We start from the raw sequence: 14,780 nt of genomic DNA on the forward strand, positions 1-14,780 counted from the left end.
GTCAAATTACTCCTTCCATTTTTCAAGGCCAAATTCCATCTGCCACTTTTCTGCCCATTTGACCATTCCATCAATATCTTTTTGTAGTCCAAAACACTCTGTCTCACTGTTAACCACTCGTCCAATCTTTGTGTCATCTGCAAACTTATTAATCCTACCCCACAGAGAGTTATCAATTTCATTTATATAAATGATGATTGATATGGGGCCCCCACAGATCTCTATGGTACACCACTGGACCCTGGCTTCCAGTCACTAAAGCAGCCTTCTGTCATCACCCTCTGTCTCCTCCGGCTGAGCCAATGTTGAATCCACTTTATCAAATTACCCTGTATTCCAGGGGAATTCACCCTCTTTACAAGTCTCCCATGTGGGACTTTGTCAAAGGCTTTACTGAAATCCTTATGAACTACATGACACTAACTGCGTCTACACCCCTGGTCATCTCCTCAAAAGATTCAACCAAATTTGTTAGGCGTGACCTCCCCCTGCGAAGCCATGCTGACTATCCCTGATCGAGCTTTGCCTCTCCAAGGGGAGAGAGAACATAGAACACTACAGCATCAACAGGCCCTTCGGCCCACAAATTGAGCCGATCATATCCCCACCTACCAGGCCTATCTATAACCCTCAATCCTATTAAATCCCATGTACTCATCCAGAAGTCTCTTAAAAGACCCCAGCGAGTTCGCCTCTACCACCACCAACGGCAGCCAATTCCACTCACTCACCACCCTCTGAGTGAAAAACTTACCCCTGACATCTCCTCTGTGCAATCCTTCAGAAGTTTCTCTAATAATTTCCTTACCACCGAAAGTTAAAATCACCTAATAAATATCATAATTTACACACCTCCACAAACTGAGCACATATTTGCTCCTCAATAGCTCTCTGAATACCTGGGGGGTTTATAACCTAACAATGTGGCTACTCCTTTTTTTACTTGTATGCTCTTATCCACAAAGTTCATTTGATGCTCCGTCCAAGATATCTCTCCTTGCTGCAATAACTGACACCTTAACTAATAATGCAATGCCTCCTCCTCTTTCACCCCCTCCCCTATCTTGCCTGAAGATTCTATATCCCAGAATGTTGAGTTGCCGATCATATCCTTCCCTCAAACGTGTCTGTGATGGCTTACTATGTCACACTCCCACGTGTCAATCAATGCCCTCAACTCATCCACTTTACCTGCAGTAGTCCTGGTGTTACAGCAGAGGCCATCTGGCCTGGCCTTACTCCCTTGAAACCTAATACAGATGCACTCCCCCTGACTTCATAGAATCATAGAAAGTCTACAGTACAGAAAGAGGTCAATTGGCCCATCGAGTCTGCATCGAACACAATTCCACCCAGGCCCAACCCCCTATATCCCTACATATTTACCCGCTAATCCCTCTAACCTACGCATCTCAGGACCCTAAGGGACAATTTTTAGCATGGCCAATCAACCTAACCCGCACATCTTTGGACTGTGGCAGGAAACCGGAGCACCCGGAGGAAACCCATGAGGAGAATGTGGAAACTCCACACAGAGAGTGACCCAAGCTGGGAATCGAACCCAGGTCCCTGGAGCTGTGAAGTGGTAGTGCTAACCTCTGTGCTACTGGGCCGCCCCAATTCTATATTTGTTTGTTCAATAAATATTGACACGTCTTGGAGGAAGTGTTGAAATTTGGGATTGAGTATTGGCGTAAGGTCTTTGGAATCCTATTAACACTTGGCAATAGACAGCAATGCGATCGACATGGCACTGCTTGTTTAATAAGACCAAATCAAATTTAAAGAATCATTGCTCACTTAGCTGAGACCATCATCAACTTGTCAAAAACTCAGATCTCAACTTGAGGTGGTAAGGACATGTAAACCTTGAGAAAAAAGCTAAAATAATGGGGGAAAAGTAAAATCACAGAATGCAAATTGAAGCTCAAGATATTTTCCAGCCAGCCCGATTTTCCGGTCCCGCTGCAGAGCACGGAGAGTTGGCTGAGCGCCAGATTTTCCGTTCTCGCTTACAGTGGACGTGAGTGGCTGGAGGATTCCGCCCGTTGTGCTCTTTCAGTCGTCCAACCGATAAACCCCACCCGGTGCTTGTTGCCGTTTACCCCTTTATCATGAAGAAATGATCCATATTGTATATACACTTGCGTCTTTATTTGATTCTCTAGTTTCTGATGCCACATCTAGTTTAACATCTGTATTGTTCTGAACCACCTTACAAAGCTGTTAACAGGCAGGAACCACCCCGGCCATTCTACAGATATGGATACGTCCTTTAAAATGCTGAGAATCCTTCCATATGGAATTATCACAGCCCTGCGTTACGTTCAATCTGTTTTGCTAATTGTTTTCTACGGCAATATCCTCCAGATCCCCCATGACAATTAACTCCAAGTTATGACCTTCTGGTTGCGATTGACCGTCCTGAGTTCCACCTTCGATCCCCGCACTGCACCCAGTGTGAGGCTCGAAGAGTGTTTCAATATATGGCTGATTTCCTTGTTCCCCTGTGCACCTGGAGTCAGTGTTAGTCCATTCGTTTAAGGGTGTCTCCTTTCCTTGTACGTCCAGGAGAATTGCGGGCGCTGACATGTGAGAGGAAGGCCTCATGGCTGGTACTGACGTCAAAGGAAAAGACAGGTACCCAGGGTACAACACGTAGGAATTATTAAAAAAATCTAAGGACGCATTTTGACCCGTTGAGGGTATGGACACCTGGAAGTACTTGTCAGTTTCCGGATCGTACAATGTCTTTGTCTGTACTTGGATAGGGATATCTACAAAAAAGTACTGGCCGGACTCAGGATCTTGAAGCAGTTTCCGTTGGCTTAGAGGAAATGAGTGCAGAGATGTGATAGGCCGTGTGTTGTTTAATGTCATGATGTCTGGCACAGCTGGAATAACGCAGGTATCCATCGGCTGTGCGGGGACTGGCGAACAAACGATGGGGGTTTGTGGCGCGGGTACGCAGGGCGGGGACGCTGGCACGTTTGAGATGGACATCTCGGTTTCCGTGTCCTCGCCACTCTGCTTTCTCTGCTTGCTGTCAGTCCGTTTTCTCCTGGTGGCCAGCTTTTTGGCGCGGCGTAACGCCTTCTCGGACTTTGGGGGGACGACCGGTGGTTTGCTGGCTGCCTTCGAATCGACACTGCACGTTGAGTCTGGTCTGGGGTTCATCGCCGCTGACCTGCCCACCAACATCTCCTCAGAGCCAAGTTTCTCACATTCTAGATTTTCCTCTGACATGGCTGGTGTTACCTTCAATGAATCCACACCCGCACTCTCAGGGGTTGGTTTGGGGACCGTTGACTTTGTAATTTTCGTCACGGGGGATGTCCTCGACACATTATCCTTGAGTTTAAACCTTGCGAGCCTCGGCGAGTTTGTCATATTATTTCCTGGTCCTCGTATTTCTTGCTTTGAGAAAATGCTGTAGAATTTTTCTTCGCACATCATGTCCAAGGGACTGTTGCCCTTCACTCTGTGCCCTGGTGGTAAATCTCTTGGCGTTTTCTCCGGGAGATGACCTTGGAGTTCCCTCTGCAGGTTCTGATTTACATCTTTCCCCTCGGTGTTTGCGGCTGGGTCACTCAACGCGTAATATTGCAACTCACGCCTCTCGCTGTCTTTCAGCACCTCCGCTGTGGGACAGCTACTGGAGGAACTCCTTCTGGCATTGCCGCCCCTTGTCCTCTCAGTCGAATGGTCAGCCGTCGCGCGTTCCATGTCCTGATAGTGGCCGTCACCTAAGACAAAGTAGGAGTGGTTGGGTAACCGCGCAGTAGCTTTGTCTTCCTGGATAGGGTGGGAAGATGTCCCATTGCTTGGCACGTGCCCTTCCAACATTGGCTGACAAGTTTCGTCTGCTCTTTGTAATGCCAACCGGTCATCTTTCATTCTGAAATGATTGTCATTCGGGTAGTTAGCTTGGTGCTTGTGGCTGAATGAGGGACACTCGGGTTTCCTGCTGCGATGAGGTCTGTTTCGTTGCTCTTCTGCTTTTACCGGCACCGCCTTTACTTCCTCTGGACTATTCCTCGCCAACGTTGACTTTCCCTGTAGCGGAGCTGAGGGACAATCCATCTCCCTTCTCCCATGGAGTCTGTCCAGCTGGTATGCCACCTTGCGGTCCATGCCCCTCCCTGCATGATTTTCCGCCAATATTATGGCAGACTGAGGCCTCGCGTTTCTCGGGCGCCACACTGGATAGGTCCCGGCCTCTTTGACGGTTTGCGGTGACCTCAAGTTGAGATAGTCATCGTTCTTCCGCGGGTCTGGCTCCGCTTTGTGGATTATTGCGGCTTTACCGAGACAGCCGGCAGTGGCTGTGCTATTTATGGCGTTGGGCATTTTGTCAGGCTTTTCTTGTTCATTGGCGTTTTCCTGAACATCCAGCCTTAAAGGCACGGAAGACGTTCTTTCGTTGGCTTGATGTATGTTTTGGAAAATGTATTCCTTGCTCTTACTCTGCTCGGAAAGGTTCTGCGGAGTGCCGGTGCACGAGTAGGTGGATTTTACTCGTTTCCTGACATCTTTGAGGTTGTACAGTAGGCTCGAGGCCTTGGACTTGTAACTCTCGCGCGACTGCTGGTAATCGGTCCCTCCTTTAATGTCGTCCCCCTGAGCCGCAGGGAGCTGAATGAGGGGCGGAGTCACAACCATTGGCTGGTGTGTGGACATGTCCGCCTCATTCGCGTTGGGAACGATATTGGGCGTCAGGAGTTTTGAAATACTGAAAGATGGACTCTCCGCTGGTGGTGGTTGTTTGGCCAATGTTGGAACCTCTTTGGGATTGACTGCAAGGGGGCATTCTGTGGCGACCATCTCCCCACTCGCAACCTCCGAATTGATTTGCTTTTTATATTGTGGAGCTCTTGAGGTCCTCCACAGCTGGAAGCCTTTCCCCTCGTCCCCATTTTCTACGGCACCGCTGTTGTTCTTCTCGGGCCTGACAAGCTGCTCACTATTGCCCTGCTCTGCGCTTTCTTTGGCACTAGAATGACTCTCTTCGGGCATGAATGAGTGTAAATCTGAATCCTTGCCAACGGGTGAAGAGTTTGCCGCTTTCTGGGTGGCGTCGGCTTCGATTTCGTTTGGGGGCGGCCGTTGTGCCGGCAAATCTGCCCTTCTGCAGCTGGTCACGTCGTCACACAAGCTCTGCATCCGTGCACTGGGCGCAAGGTCAAGTTTTCCAATATGGCCGTCCTCCTTGAAGAGGAACTTACTGTGGTCATGCCAGGACTTGAAGGCGCTGCTCTCACTGTGGAGGAAATTGCTTCTCGCACCCGGTGTCTTCACCTTATTGACTTTCTCCGACAGGCTGTTGATTGAGTTTTTGTCAGAGTGTCTGAGGAACGAGTTAGTGGCGTGGCCTTGCTTCCAGTACTGCGCACCCTTCACATGACTGAACATATTGGCTTTGCTGCCTTTTCCTGGTGGTAGCTGCTTCTTGTTAACCCAATATTGTTCTTGGCAAGCAACAGAAAAGCTGGATTTCCCCTTGTGCATGTTGACGATTGCCGATGGGTCCCACTGCGCAACATTTTCTATGTTACATTCCTCCGTCAACTCCGAGAGGCCGCTCGCCGCTTGTTTGGCACTCAAGGCGAGGTCTCCCGTGAAGTCACCATCGCTTTGATCAAACGCGACAATCAAGGAGGAAACTTTTGACTTCTGCTTGCTTGCTTTTTGACTTGCCCCAACAGTCCCCCTCGGGAAGCTGTTTCCCGCGCTACCCTTGGCGTCGCCCTCCTCGAGGGAACGCCGCGCTGCTGATTCCTGGAATGTGTCAGGTTTTGGATGCCCTTGGGTTAGTCTCGACGACTCGCCGCAGTTCTTCAACTCGCCCGCTGGACGCTTGCCCCCATCGGGACCCAGGTCACTCGCCTGATTGACGGCCGAGGGAGAGCCGGGGATATCCAGATCGTTGCACATGCCCTCTTCCGCCACACACAGGCTCTTGAAAGCCCGCTCGGTCAACCGACTGACTTCTCTATCCGCCTCGTCCAAAATGCTCCCAGCGCTCGACGTATCGCTGAAACCATCCACGTGCTTGGAACGCCCTTGCATGATTCTTGGCTTCTCGGCACACCGGCTATCCAAAGAGTTCATAATCCTGGGTCCGCTCACCAGAATCCCTCTCACCGTCTCTCACACACACACACAGACACACACGCACACGTTCAATTCTCCTCCCGTCCTCTGTCTCTAAAACATTCGCCTTTCGTACTCAAGAGTCCTGCAACCTCTTCGTTCTCCAGCCATTCAGATACCAAGTCGTGAAGGCTTCTTTCCTAATGTAAAGAAAAGAAATACCATTATTGCCTTTTGAAAGGTTAATTTTGTAGATGTTACAACAGTACAAGACATGGGTGAGGTCACATTCTTACTAGGTTACCCTTATTGATGGGGGAGATCACTGGTTTGCAAGGTGCTGTTGAAGGAGCCTTAGTGCATTCCTGCCGTGCATCTTGGAGATGGTACAGTTAAAAATATAGTTTTTATAATGTGCAGTAAAAAGGTTTTAATATATTTTGCCACACTCTTCCGAATGGATATATTTACGATTGTAATTCCGACATCACCAACTGTTCCTTAAGTAACAGAAAGCATGTTTTAATTTTTAATTTATTTTTATATTAATCGGGATGTTAATCTGCCTTTGCTCATTTGCTTCATAAAAAGGGAAGGAGAGCAGAGAGTTCAATTTGTGGTCGCCTTGGATTCAAATTCAGATCGACAAAATAAGACACTAAATAATTCCTGACCTTAAGTAAAGCTAAAGATTCACACTTCATTGACTGGCGATGGATTAGTCCATGGGTCAGGTGAAATTATAATGGGTTTGCTTTTATCTGAAGATCAAGATCAGGATATTTGATTTGAATGACTTTTTATAAAACTCTGAGAGTTAATTCTCTGATTTCCCACAGATTGTCACGTCTCCGGGAAGCGCGAGTCGAAAGTTGGGCCTACAGAGTTGCGGATCTACCTCAGGCCCCCATTGAGAGCAGCTTCCTCATGGTGAGTACAGAGTTAGCCCTCATTTTCTTTGTCTCTGGAATTTCCCAGATGTGCTGGCTACTCTTCAGTGTCTAACTTTGGGGGGCTGATGTAAAGCTTGACAATAAACGCTGGGTTAGATAATTTTGAGGAGGGTCGGGGGGGGTGGTGTATCAATGAGAATTCAGCCTTGTTCATCTGAGCCAGACATCTACAACTATCAGTGTCCTACCACGATTGATTAGATGTAAGAACTACAGAAGTGAGAGGTGCTCACAGTCTCAAAATTCACCATGTAAATTATTACGATTCCTAATATCAGTGGGAGCCATGGTGGATGGAGTGGCTAAATTCAGCGTAACTACTTGGAATTTTTCCCCAACTCCTTAAGGCAAGGAAACGAGCTTCGAAGGTCTTGATAAGCATGGAAACACGAAGCAGGAGTAGGCTATTCGGCCCTTCGAGCCTGCCCCGCTATTCATTTTGATCATGGCCGATCATCAGATTCAATATCTGGATTTGAATAAAAGGTAAGGTGAATAGAGCAGCACGGTGGCACAGTGGTTAGCACTGTTGCCTCACATCGCCAGGGAACTGGGTTCAATTCCATTTTATTTCTAGTGGAGCTTAATGTCTGCATTCCAATGTCTAAATACGGTAGCACAGTGATTCGCACTGTTGCCCAACAGGGACCCGGATTCGAATCCGGCTTGGGCCACTGTCTGTGTGGAGTCTGTACATTCTCTCCACGTCTGTGTGGGTTTCCTCCGTGTGCTCAGGTTTCCTCTCACAGTCCGAAATACTTGCTGCTTTGGTGGATTGGCCGTGCTAAATTCTCCTTCAGTGTACCCGAACAGGTGCAGGAGTGTGGCGACAAGGAGATTTTCACAGTAACTTCATTGCAGTGTTAACGTAAGCCTACTCGTAACGAGAATGAGTAAATTAAGCTAATGTAAGCTAAACCTATTCATTAGTTTGGAATAAAAATATTTATTTCCAAATTACTAATGAACTGGTTATATTAAATGTACAGTTCACACAAGCACTTTATCCAACATTCTTAAATGAAATGTATTTGAGTTTCACAAGATAAGCTCGAGTCTCATTCCCATATTTTTTTCAGGAAAGGTAGATAGGTAAACTGCACAAGTTAGGTGAGAAGATTCAATTCAAACATCCTCAGCAGGATTTATCTGCTGACAGTTCTCCCTTCTCCAGTAGAAGGCAGAGTGGTCCATAAAGTACGGTCTCTCCTCACTGACTGCTATCGACTGAAGTCTCAAAGTACGAAGCCAGCTGTAAAAAAAGAGTTTGGAGGGTGTGCTGGCTGACACTGTATCTGCCTGGCCCTGGAAACTGGCTTGGTAACGGGGATACATTGCGCGTAATTAAAACAGTCTGTAACAGGATCACCATGCAGTCTTGCGTGGTCCATGTCAGTTTAGGATCCCGGAATCGGCCACAGATAGGTCAGTGATTTAAGTCATTCTGTCAACGTGGGTGCTGCACACGGTTACCCCCCCCGCCCCCCCCCCCCCCCCAACTCCTGTTATCCTGCAGCCCACCCCCCAGTGGCCTGATTGAGAATTGCTCGATCAGCAGGGAGGTGGGAGGGAAGGTACCAGTCTCTTTCCTGTTTGAGCCAAGGTACAATCGTGGCTCTGTGGATTAACTGTCACTCAGCTGCCCTGCGTTTCTCCCTCGGCGCCTCGCTCCGCAATGGCTTAGTTTGCCGTGTAATTGAGGCAATTGTTGGAGAACGTGGATGGCTTACGTCCATGAGAAAATCATTCCTTTCTCATTGCATGATGCGGCCTCCAGGAATGTCAAGTGAGCGAGCGATGATTGTGCCTGCTCTCGCTGTCCTCCAAGGTGAAAGGTCAGCTTGGCCCACTAGACAGCCAGGGCCTGCTGCTATTACCATTTCATGGACAGCCATAAAATTCCTTGAGTGCAGAAGGAGGCCATCAGGCCTATCGAATCTCACTTAAAGAGCATCCCATTTAGTACCTCCCCTCCCCTCCCCTCCCCTCCACCTATCCCTGGAACGCCATGCATTTACCATGGCCAATCCACCTAACCTGCATATCTTTGGACACTAAGGGACAATTTAGCATGCCCAATCCACCTAACCTACACATATTTGTAAACTAAGGGGCAATTTAGCATGGCCAATCCCCCTAACCTCCACATTGTTAGCCACTAAGGGGCAACTTAACATAACTAATCCACTTAACTTATGCACCTTTGAACACTAAGGGGCAATTTAACATGGCTAATCCACCTAACCTGCACATCTTTGGAGTGTGGGAGGAAACCGGAGCACCTGGAGGAAACACACAGACATGAGGAGAATGTGCAAACTCCACACAGACAGTGACCCAAGGCTGGAATTGAACCCGGGTCCCTTGCGCTGTGAGACAGTGGTGCTAACCATTGTGCATCTCCAACAGGAGATTTGCAAAGTTGTTCAAATTCAACCAGGGAGGTGGGGGTGGCAGACACGTGCTTTAACTCTGGAACAAATGCACTGGAACCGAGGCCACAAATGTTTCAGATTTACCAATTAATCTCCCAATTGTAAATGAAAACATGTGTCTTTTTCATAACGCCCTAAAATGTGGGCATTCTGTATTCCATCGGAATGACAGATCACATACACTTCTACATGGCATTGTCCTGATACGTACCTGCAATGTCAGCTGAAATGGCAGAGCTTGTGTGTATTCCGACCAGGTTCCTGTACACTTAAAGCCTCCTGTCCCACCTTCATTTGGTCTCAGTGCTGCCCATCTATAGCGAGAAGTTAAATTTAGTGCAATGAATTGGATCCTTTGCTAGTAAAACTTTGATTGAGCATAGCTGTGACCTCCAGAGATGCTGACATTACTTGAACCCTTCCAGTCAATGGAAAGGGACCAAACACATTATTAACATTGGAAATGCTGAGTGCAGGCTAACTAACGCACTGGACAAAATGAATATTAAACTGCTGGTCTCTCATACTCAAAGCCTTATAAACGCAGTAGTTTGTGATTGGAACATTCCGTGCTTTGAGGTTAGCACAGCTTCGAAACGGAGGGGTGGGATTTTCTGGCCGTTTTACCCCTAAAAGCAGAAAGTCCCGCTGGAGATCTGTGGGCCTCTGTCCCAGCTTGAGGCTGCGTTATTAACAGTAGAAGAAAAGGGGACACACAAGAGGCAAGAAAAGCATAACTTAATTTTACCAAGGGTCATAGAATCCTATCGAATGATAGAATCCCTACAATTCCTCCCCCGCCCCCCCCACCACTATGATTCCTGTGGCAGGTGGGATGGGGAAACTGCACCCCCCCCCTCCCCCACCCCCTACCCCCTCACTAGGTACTCTCTGAAGAAGGCACAGGAGACTTTGTGCATTTACCTTAGCTAGTCCCCCCGTCACAAGGGGCAATTTAGTATGGCCAATCCCCCTAACCCGGACATCTTTGGACCGTGGGAGGAAACTGGAGCACCCGGAGGAAACCCACATAGACATGGAGAGAATGTGCGGACTCTATGCAGACAGTGACCCAAGCTGGGAACCGAACCTGGGTCCCTGGTGCTGTGAGGCAGCAGTGCTAACCACCGTGCCGCCATGCCACCCATATCCATCGCATTCCTGGAGCGCAGCTACTCCGAAGAGATGACATGATACACTGTGGTGCTATTGCTTTCAAGCTTGCCTGGTCTATGGAGTCTTATATTCCATAATATAAGACTCCTTGGTCTCATACTCAATGGACAGCAATACACACACAATGACTCATAGGGGTCTGTTACTGGCACAGTTTGTTCTGCTGGAGTGTATCCAAACTCTCTGTAGTTTTGCGGATTAGTTGAAGCCTTGTACACCTTGTTTCCTCAATTGTGAATCATGTTACATCTAAAGGGTAATTAGCACCAAATATGCTTCTTTTTAATCCGCTGCCAGAATCCCTCACCACTGATATTTCCCTTCATCCTTTTCCTTCTCCATACGCTCCTGGGGGAAAATAAAAATCTCTCCTGTGGGTCACTTGTAATGGCACTTTTGGTATTCTGAATGGCCTGGCCATTGGTCTTCCATTTGCCACAGTATTTCTGCAGCAAGCTATCTGCTCAATCACGCACTCACCTCCATTTTATCTGCCCTTGTTCCAAGATTCTTACCCCCTCCTACCTTTGGTCATTCCCCTCAGTTAAGCCCCCAACTTTCCTCCCTCCTGACATCCAAGGGACACGGGCTTAAACATCTATGAGCTTTGGCCATTCATCAGTCGGTTTGTTTAGACCACATTAAAGCAGTATTATATCCGGCTTTCCCCTCCCAAAACTGTTCACCGCTCTAGGATCATCCGGTAATGCAAAGCCCAGAGGCCCTGACTTCACCGGCTTGCCCACCCCGATTTGGTGAGGCTCGCAGGACGGCGTTCTCCACTGGCCTCGGGCACGATCTTACGAGCCTCGGGCAGGCATGCTGGTAAAAATCCGGCTATAATTTCTCCATTATATTAAGCTTCTTATTAAACCTTCCTCTGTCCCCTCTTACCTTCCCTTCCCCCCCTCAACAAGAACTGTGAGGATCTCGTGGAGTGCTTTGCCACGAAGATTGAGACATCGGCTGGAATTTTCCCATCCCGTCTGCCACGGGAATCGTAGCGGGCGGGGAGCGGACCATGTTTGGGGTGAAGGCCAGAAAATCCCGCCCGTTGTTTATCTGCCTCTGTCAAATCTCTCCATTCCCCAGCCCACCAAACTAAACTCCTCTCTGGCTCACCCTGAACTTCTATCATTCTGAAACTTCCCTCTTGCTCTCTACAGCTTTTCCTGTCTGTGAGACCCAACTCTTGCTCCTTCCACCCTCTTCCCACCAAACCGTTGAGCATCAACTTCTGTTCCTGCTCCGCATTGTTAATCTTTTTTTTTGTCTCAATACTGTCCTCTGTTTTATAGCTTGCACTATCAACTTGCTCCTCAGATAACTGCCAGTGAATCCCTTGTATCCTTTGTATCTTTTTCCCTAAGGAAGAAGGTGGAAGAGAGAATGTCAGAGGTGCATGGGGTCCTTAATTACATTGGCTGCTTTTCCAAGGCAGCAGGAAGTGTAGACAGAGTCAACAGATGGGAGGCTTGTTTCAGTGATGGATTGGGCTACATTCACAACCTTTTCAAGTTCATGGTGGTAAATGTTCAGAGGAGATATTCATGTATGGGGCAGCTTAGGATACCGGGGTACCCTTTCATAACTATTTAAGACTCACCAGATGAAGGGGCAGTGCTTCAAAATCTTGTGATTACAAATAAACCTGTTGGACTTTAACCTGGTGTTGTAAGACTTCTTACTATAATAACTTAAGATGGAAGAGGTATTTTTAATCTCAGAATGTCATTACTCTTTGAAATTCTTTTCCTTGATGAGAAGCTAGCTCATTGGATATATCCGAGGCTGAGTTGGGCTAGATTTTTAATTGCGTCAAGGATTATTCGGTGGGTTAAGGAATGAAAGTGGAGTTAGGGTTGCTGATCCACTAGAAGGAACTCTTCAGCTGTAGGCAACAAAGTAAAAGAAAACTTACTCCAATTTATAAATCTAAGAGACAGGTTTAATAAAGAAACATCATCACTCCAACACTCGAGGCCTCGCCTTAGGCCACACCAAGCTCCCACAAGCTTCTTATTTATACTGGGTCAGCTGACCCTTACAGCATGTTACCATTGGTCACATTACAACAGATCCAATATTATCATTAGTCATATTCTAACGAATGCCACTATCAGGTCAGTGGTTGCTGTAGTGACCAGCAGAGCATGCTCAGGGTCTGAATAGTTGCTTCAATCAGGTTTTAATTTGATGTTTTAAGTTTCCTTTCCACTTTTGTTTGGGGCAGTTCCCCTCCTTTTGGGAGCTGCCCCCTTTTAATTTGCCCCCTCGTTAATTTGATTTAGTTTACTTGGTTGGTTAAAAGATTGGTTTTGCTGACTGCCTTTGGAATCTAATTGCTGCCAGCGATAAGCACATATGACAACTGCAGCTCTCTTTGTCAGCCCTCCACGTATCAGCCCAGCTCTCTCAGCCAACAGTCTGATTTTAACATTAATTGGCTCGCACACAGCTCCCAGTGACTCTGGTGAAGCTAAAATCAGAGTCATTAAAGTCCCACACTCTTCTGCAATGCATTGGAGAGATGCCATGATCTTAACTTCACCTTGTAGTCTCAGTAGCATTGCCAACCCTGGCTGGGTATCAGCCTGGAGGTTTTCTCTCACAACCTTCTACCTCCCAACACCCCAGCCCAATTCAAATGGCCTTTATTTCCCCCATCTCTAATGTTTGTACAGCTGATAAGCAGAACCGTTCAAAGGAAATGAAGAAGACATACAAAGTTCTGAACTCCACTTTGATGTTTCTCTTGACTGCTGCGCACTGCGCAGACTAACCTTTAATCCCCCGAGACTCCAGGGCTACTCTGGAGCATTGGCAGCCCTGTGTTTAAGTCGAATAAACTCTGAGCGCAGGGGAGACCCCATCATTTTGTCGCAGCATTTCCACAGCAAGAGATTCGGCACGACGGCATAGTGGTTAGCACTGCTGCCTCACAGTGCCAGGGACCTGGGTTTGATTCCTGGCTTGAGTCGGTGTCTGTGTGGAGCCTGCACCTTCCCCCCCCAATGTCTGTGTGGGTTTTCTTCAGGTGCTCTCATTCCCTCCCACACTCCAAAGTTGTGTGGGATTGGCCATGGTAAATTGCCCCTTAGTGCCAGGGGGGTTGGCAGGGTAAATATGAGGTTACAGAACTATGGCCTGGGTGGGATTGTTGATGGTGCAGACTCGATGGTCTGAATGGCCTCCTTCTGTACTGTTTAGTTTCTATGATTCCATAATGGTGTACCCACTACACACACACACACACACACACACACACACACACACACACACACACACACACACACACACACACACACACACACACACACATACACACACACACAATAGGCAATTAAGCTGCAGATAAAAAGAAATGCCAGTTCCCTTCTCTGATATTGTTCATCTCATGAATCAGTTTAATAACTGCATATTTATCAGCAGTCTGATGCTAGTAACTGTTAGATTTATACCGTGCAACATTCAAAACTGTTAGATTTATACCGTGCAACATTCAAAACTGTTCTTTGCTAAATATAGTGGAGCACTTTTGTAAGTATGTTGAGTTTGATTCTCGATGGGAGTAAGTGTGATTCACAATGAGTTTGATGAAAAATTGGAAAAGTCACTGCTGCTTCTGAAGCTCATTATTTCTATGCCCCATCTATTCTGCAGATCAGCATATAGACTGTGCCGACACCAGGCTATACCAGGGCGGCACGGCACAGTGGTTAGCACCGCTGCCTCACAGTGCCAGGAACCCAGGTTCGATTCCCGGCTTGGGTCACTGCCGGTGTGGAGACTGCACATTCTCCCCGTGTCTGTATGGGTTTCCTCCGGGTGCTCTGGTTTCCTCCCACAGTCCGAAGGACATGCTGGTTCAGTGCATTGGCCATGCTAAATTCTCCCTCAGTGTCCCCGAACAGGTGCTGGAATGTGGTGACTAGGGGATTTTCACAGTAATTTCATTGCAGTGTTAATGCAAGCCTACTTGTGACACTAATAAATAAACTTTTAAAAACTTAAGATGTTTAGTCAGTTAACAAAGGCACCACTTTCAAGGCTATCATTTATTGCCCATCCCTAGTTGACTCTGAGAAAGTGATGGGCGCTACCTTCTTGAGTGTCCCACAGT

At 47.5% G+C, this 14,780-nt stretch overlaps 1 protein-coding gene across 3 annotated transcripts in view; it reads right to left on the reverse strand.

Moving 5' to 3' along the window:
* Positions 1–466: 466 nt before the first annotated feature.
* Positions 467–14,780, reverse strand: part of c31h10orf71 (chromosome 31 C10orf71 homolog) — a 77,203-nt gene continuing 62,889 nt past the window's right edge. For all 3 annotated transcript variants that reach the window (XM_080215750.1, XM_080215751.1, XM_080215752.1), the window contains exons 3-4: positions 9,693–9,795; positions 467–6,293 (exon numbers count right to left, since the gene is read on the reverse strand). In XM_080215750.1, the coding sequence (XP_080071876.1) occupies positions 2,341–6,111 (3,771 nt within the window). In that variant the 5' untranslated portion in view covers positions 6,112–6,293; positions 9,693–9,795 and the 3' untranslated portion in view covers positions 467–2,340. The remainder of the gene's footprint in view (positions 6,294–9,692; positions 9,796–14,780) is intronic.

Source organism: Carcharhinus amblyrhynchos, chromosome 31 (assembly GCF_965287045.1).
Source record: "Carcharhinus amblyrhynchos chromosome 31, sCarAmb.v2.hapA, whole genome shotgun sequence".
Lineage (NCBI taxonomy): Eukaryota > Metazoa > Chordata > Chondrichthyes > Carcharhiniformes > Carcharhinidae > Carcharhinus > Carcharhinus amblyrhynchos.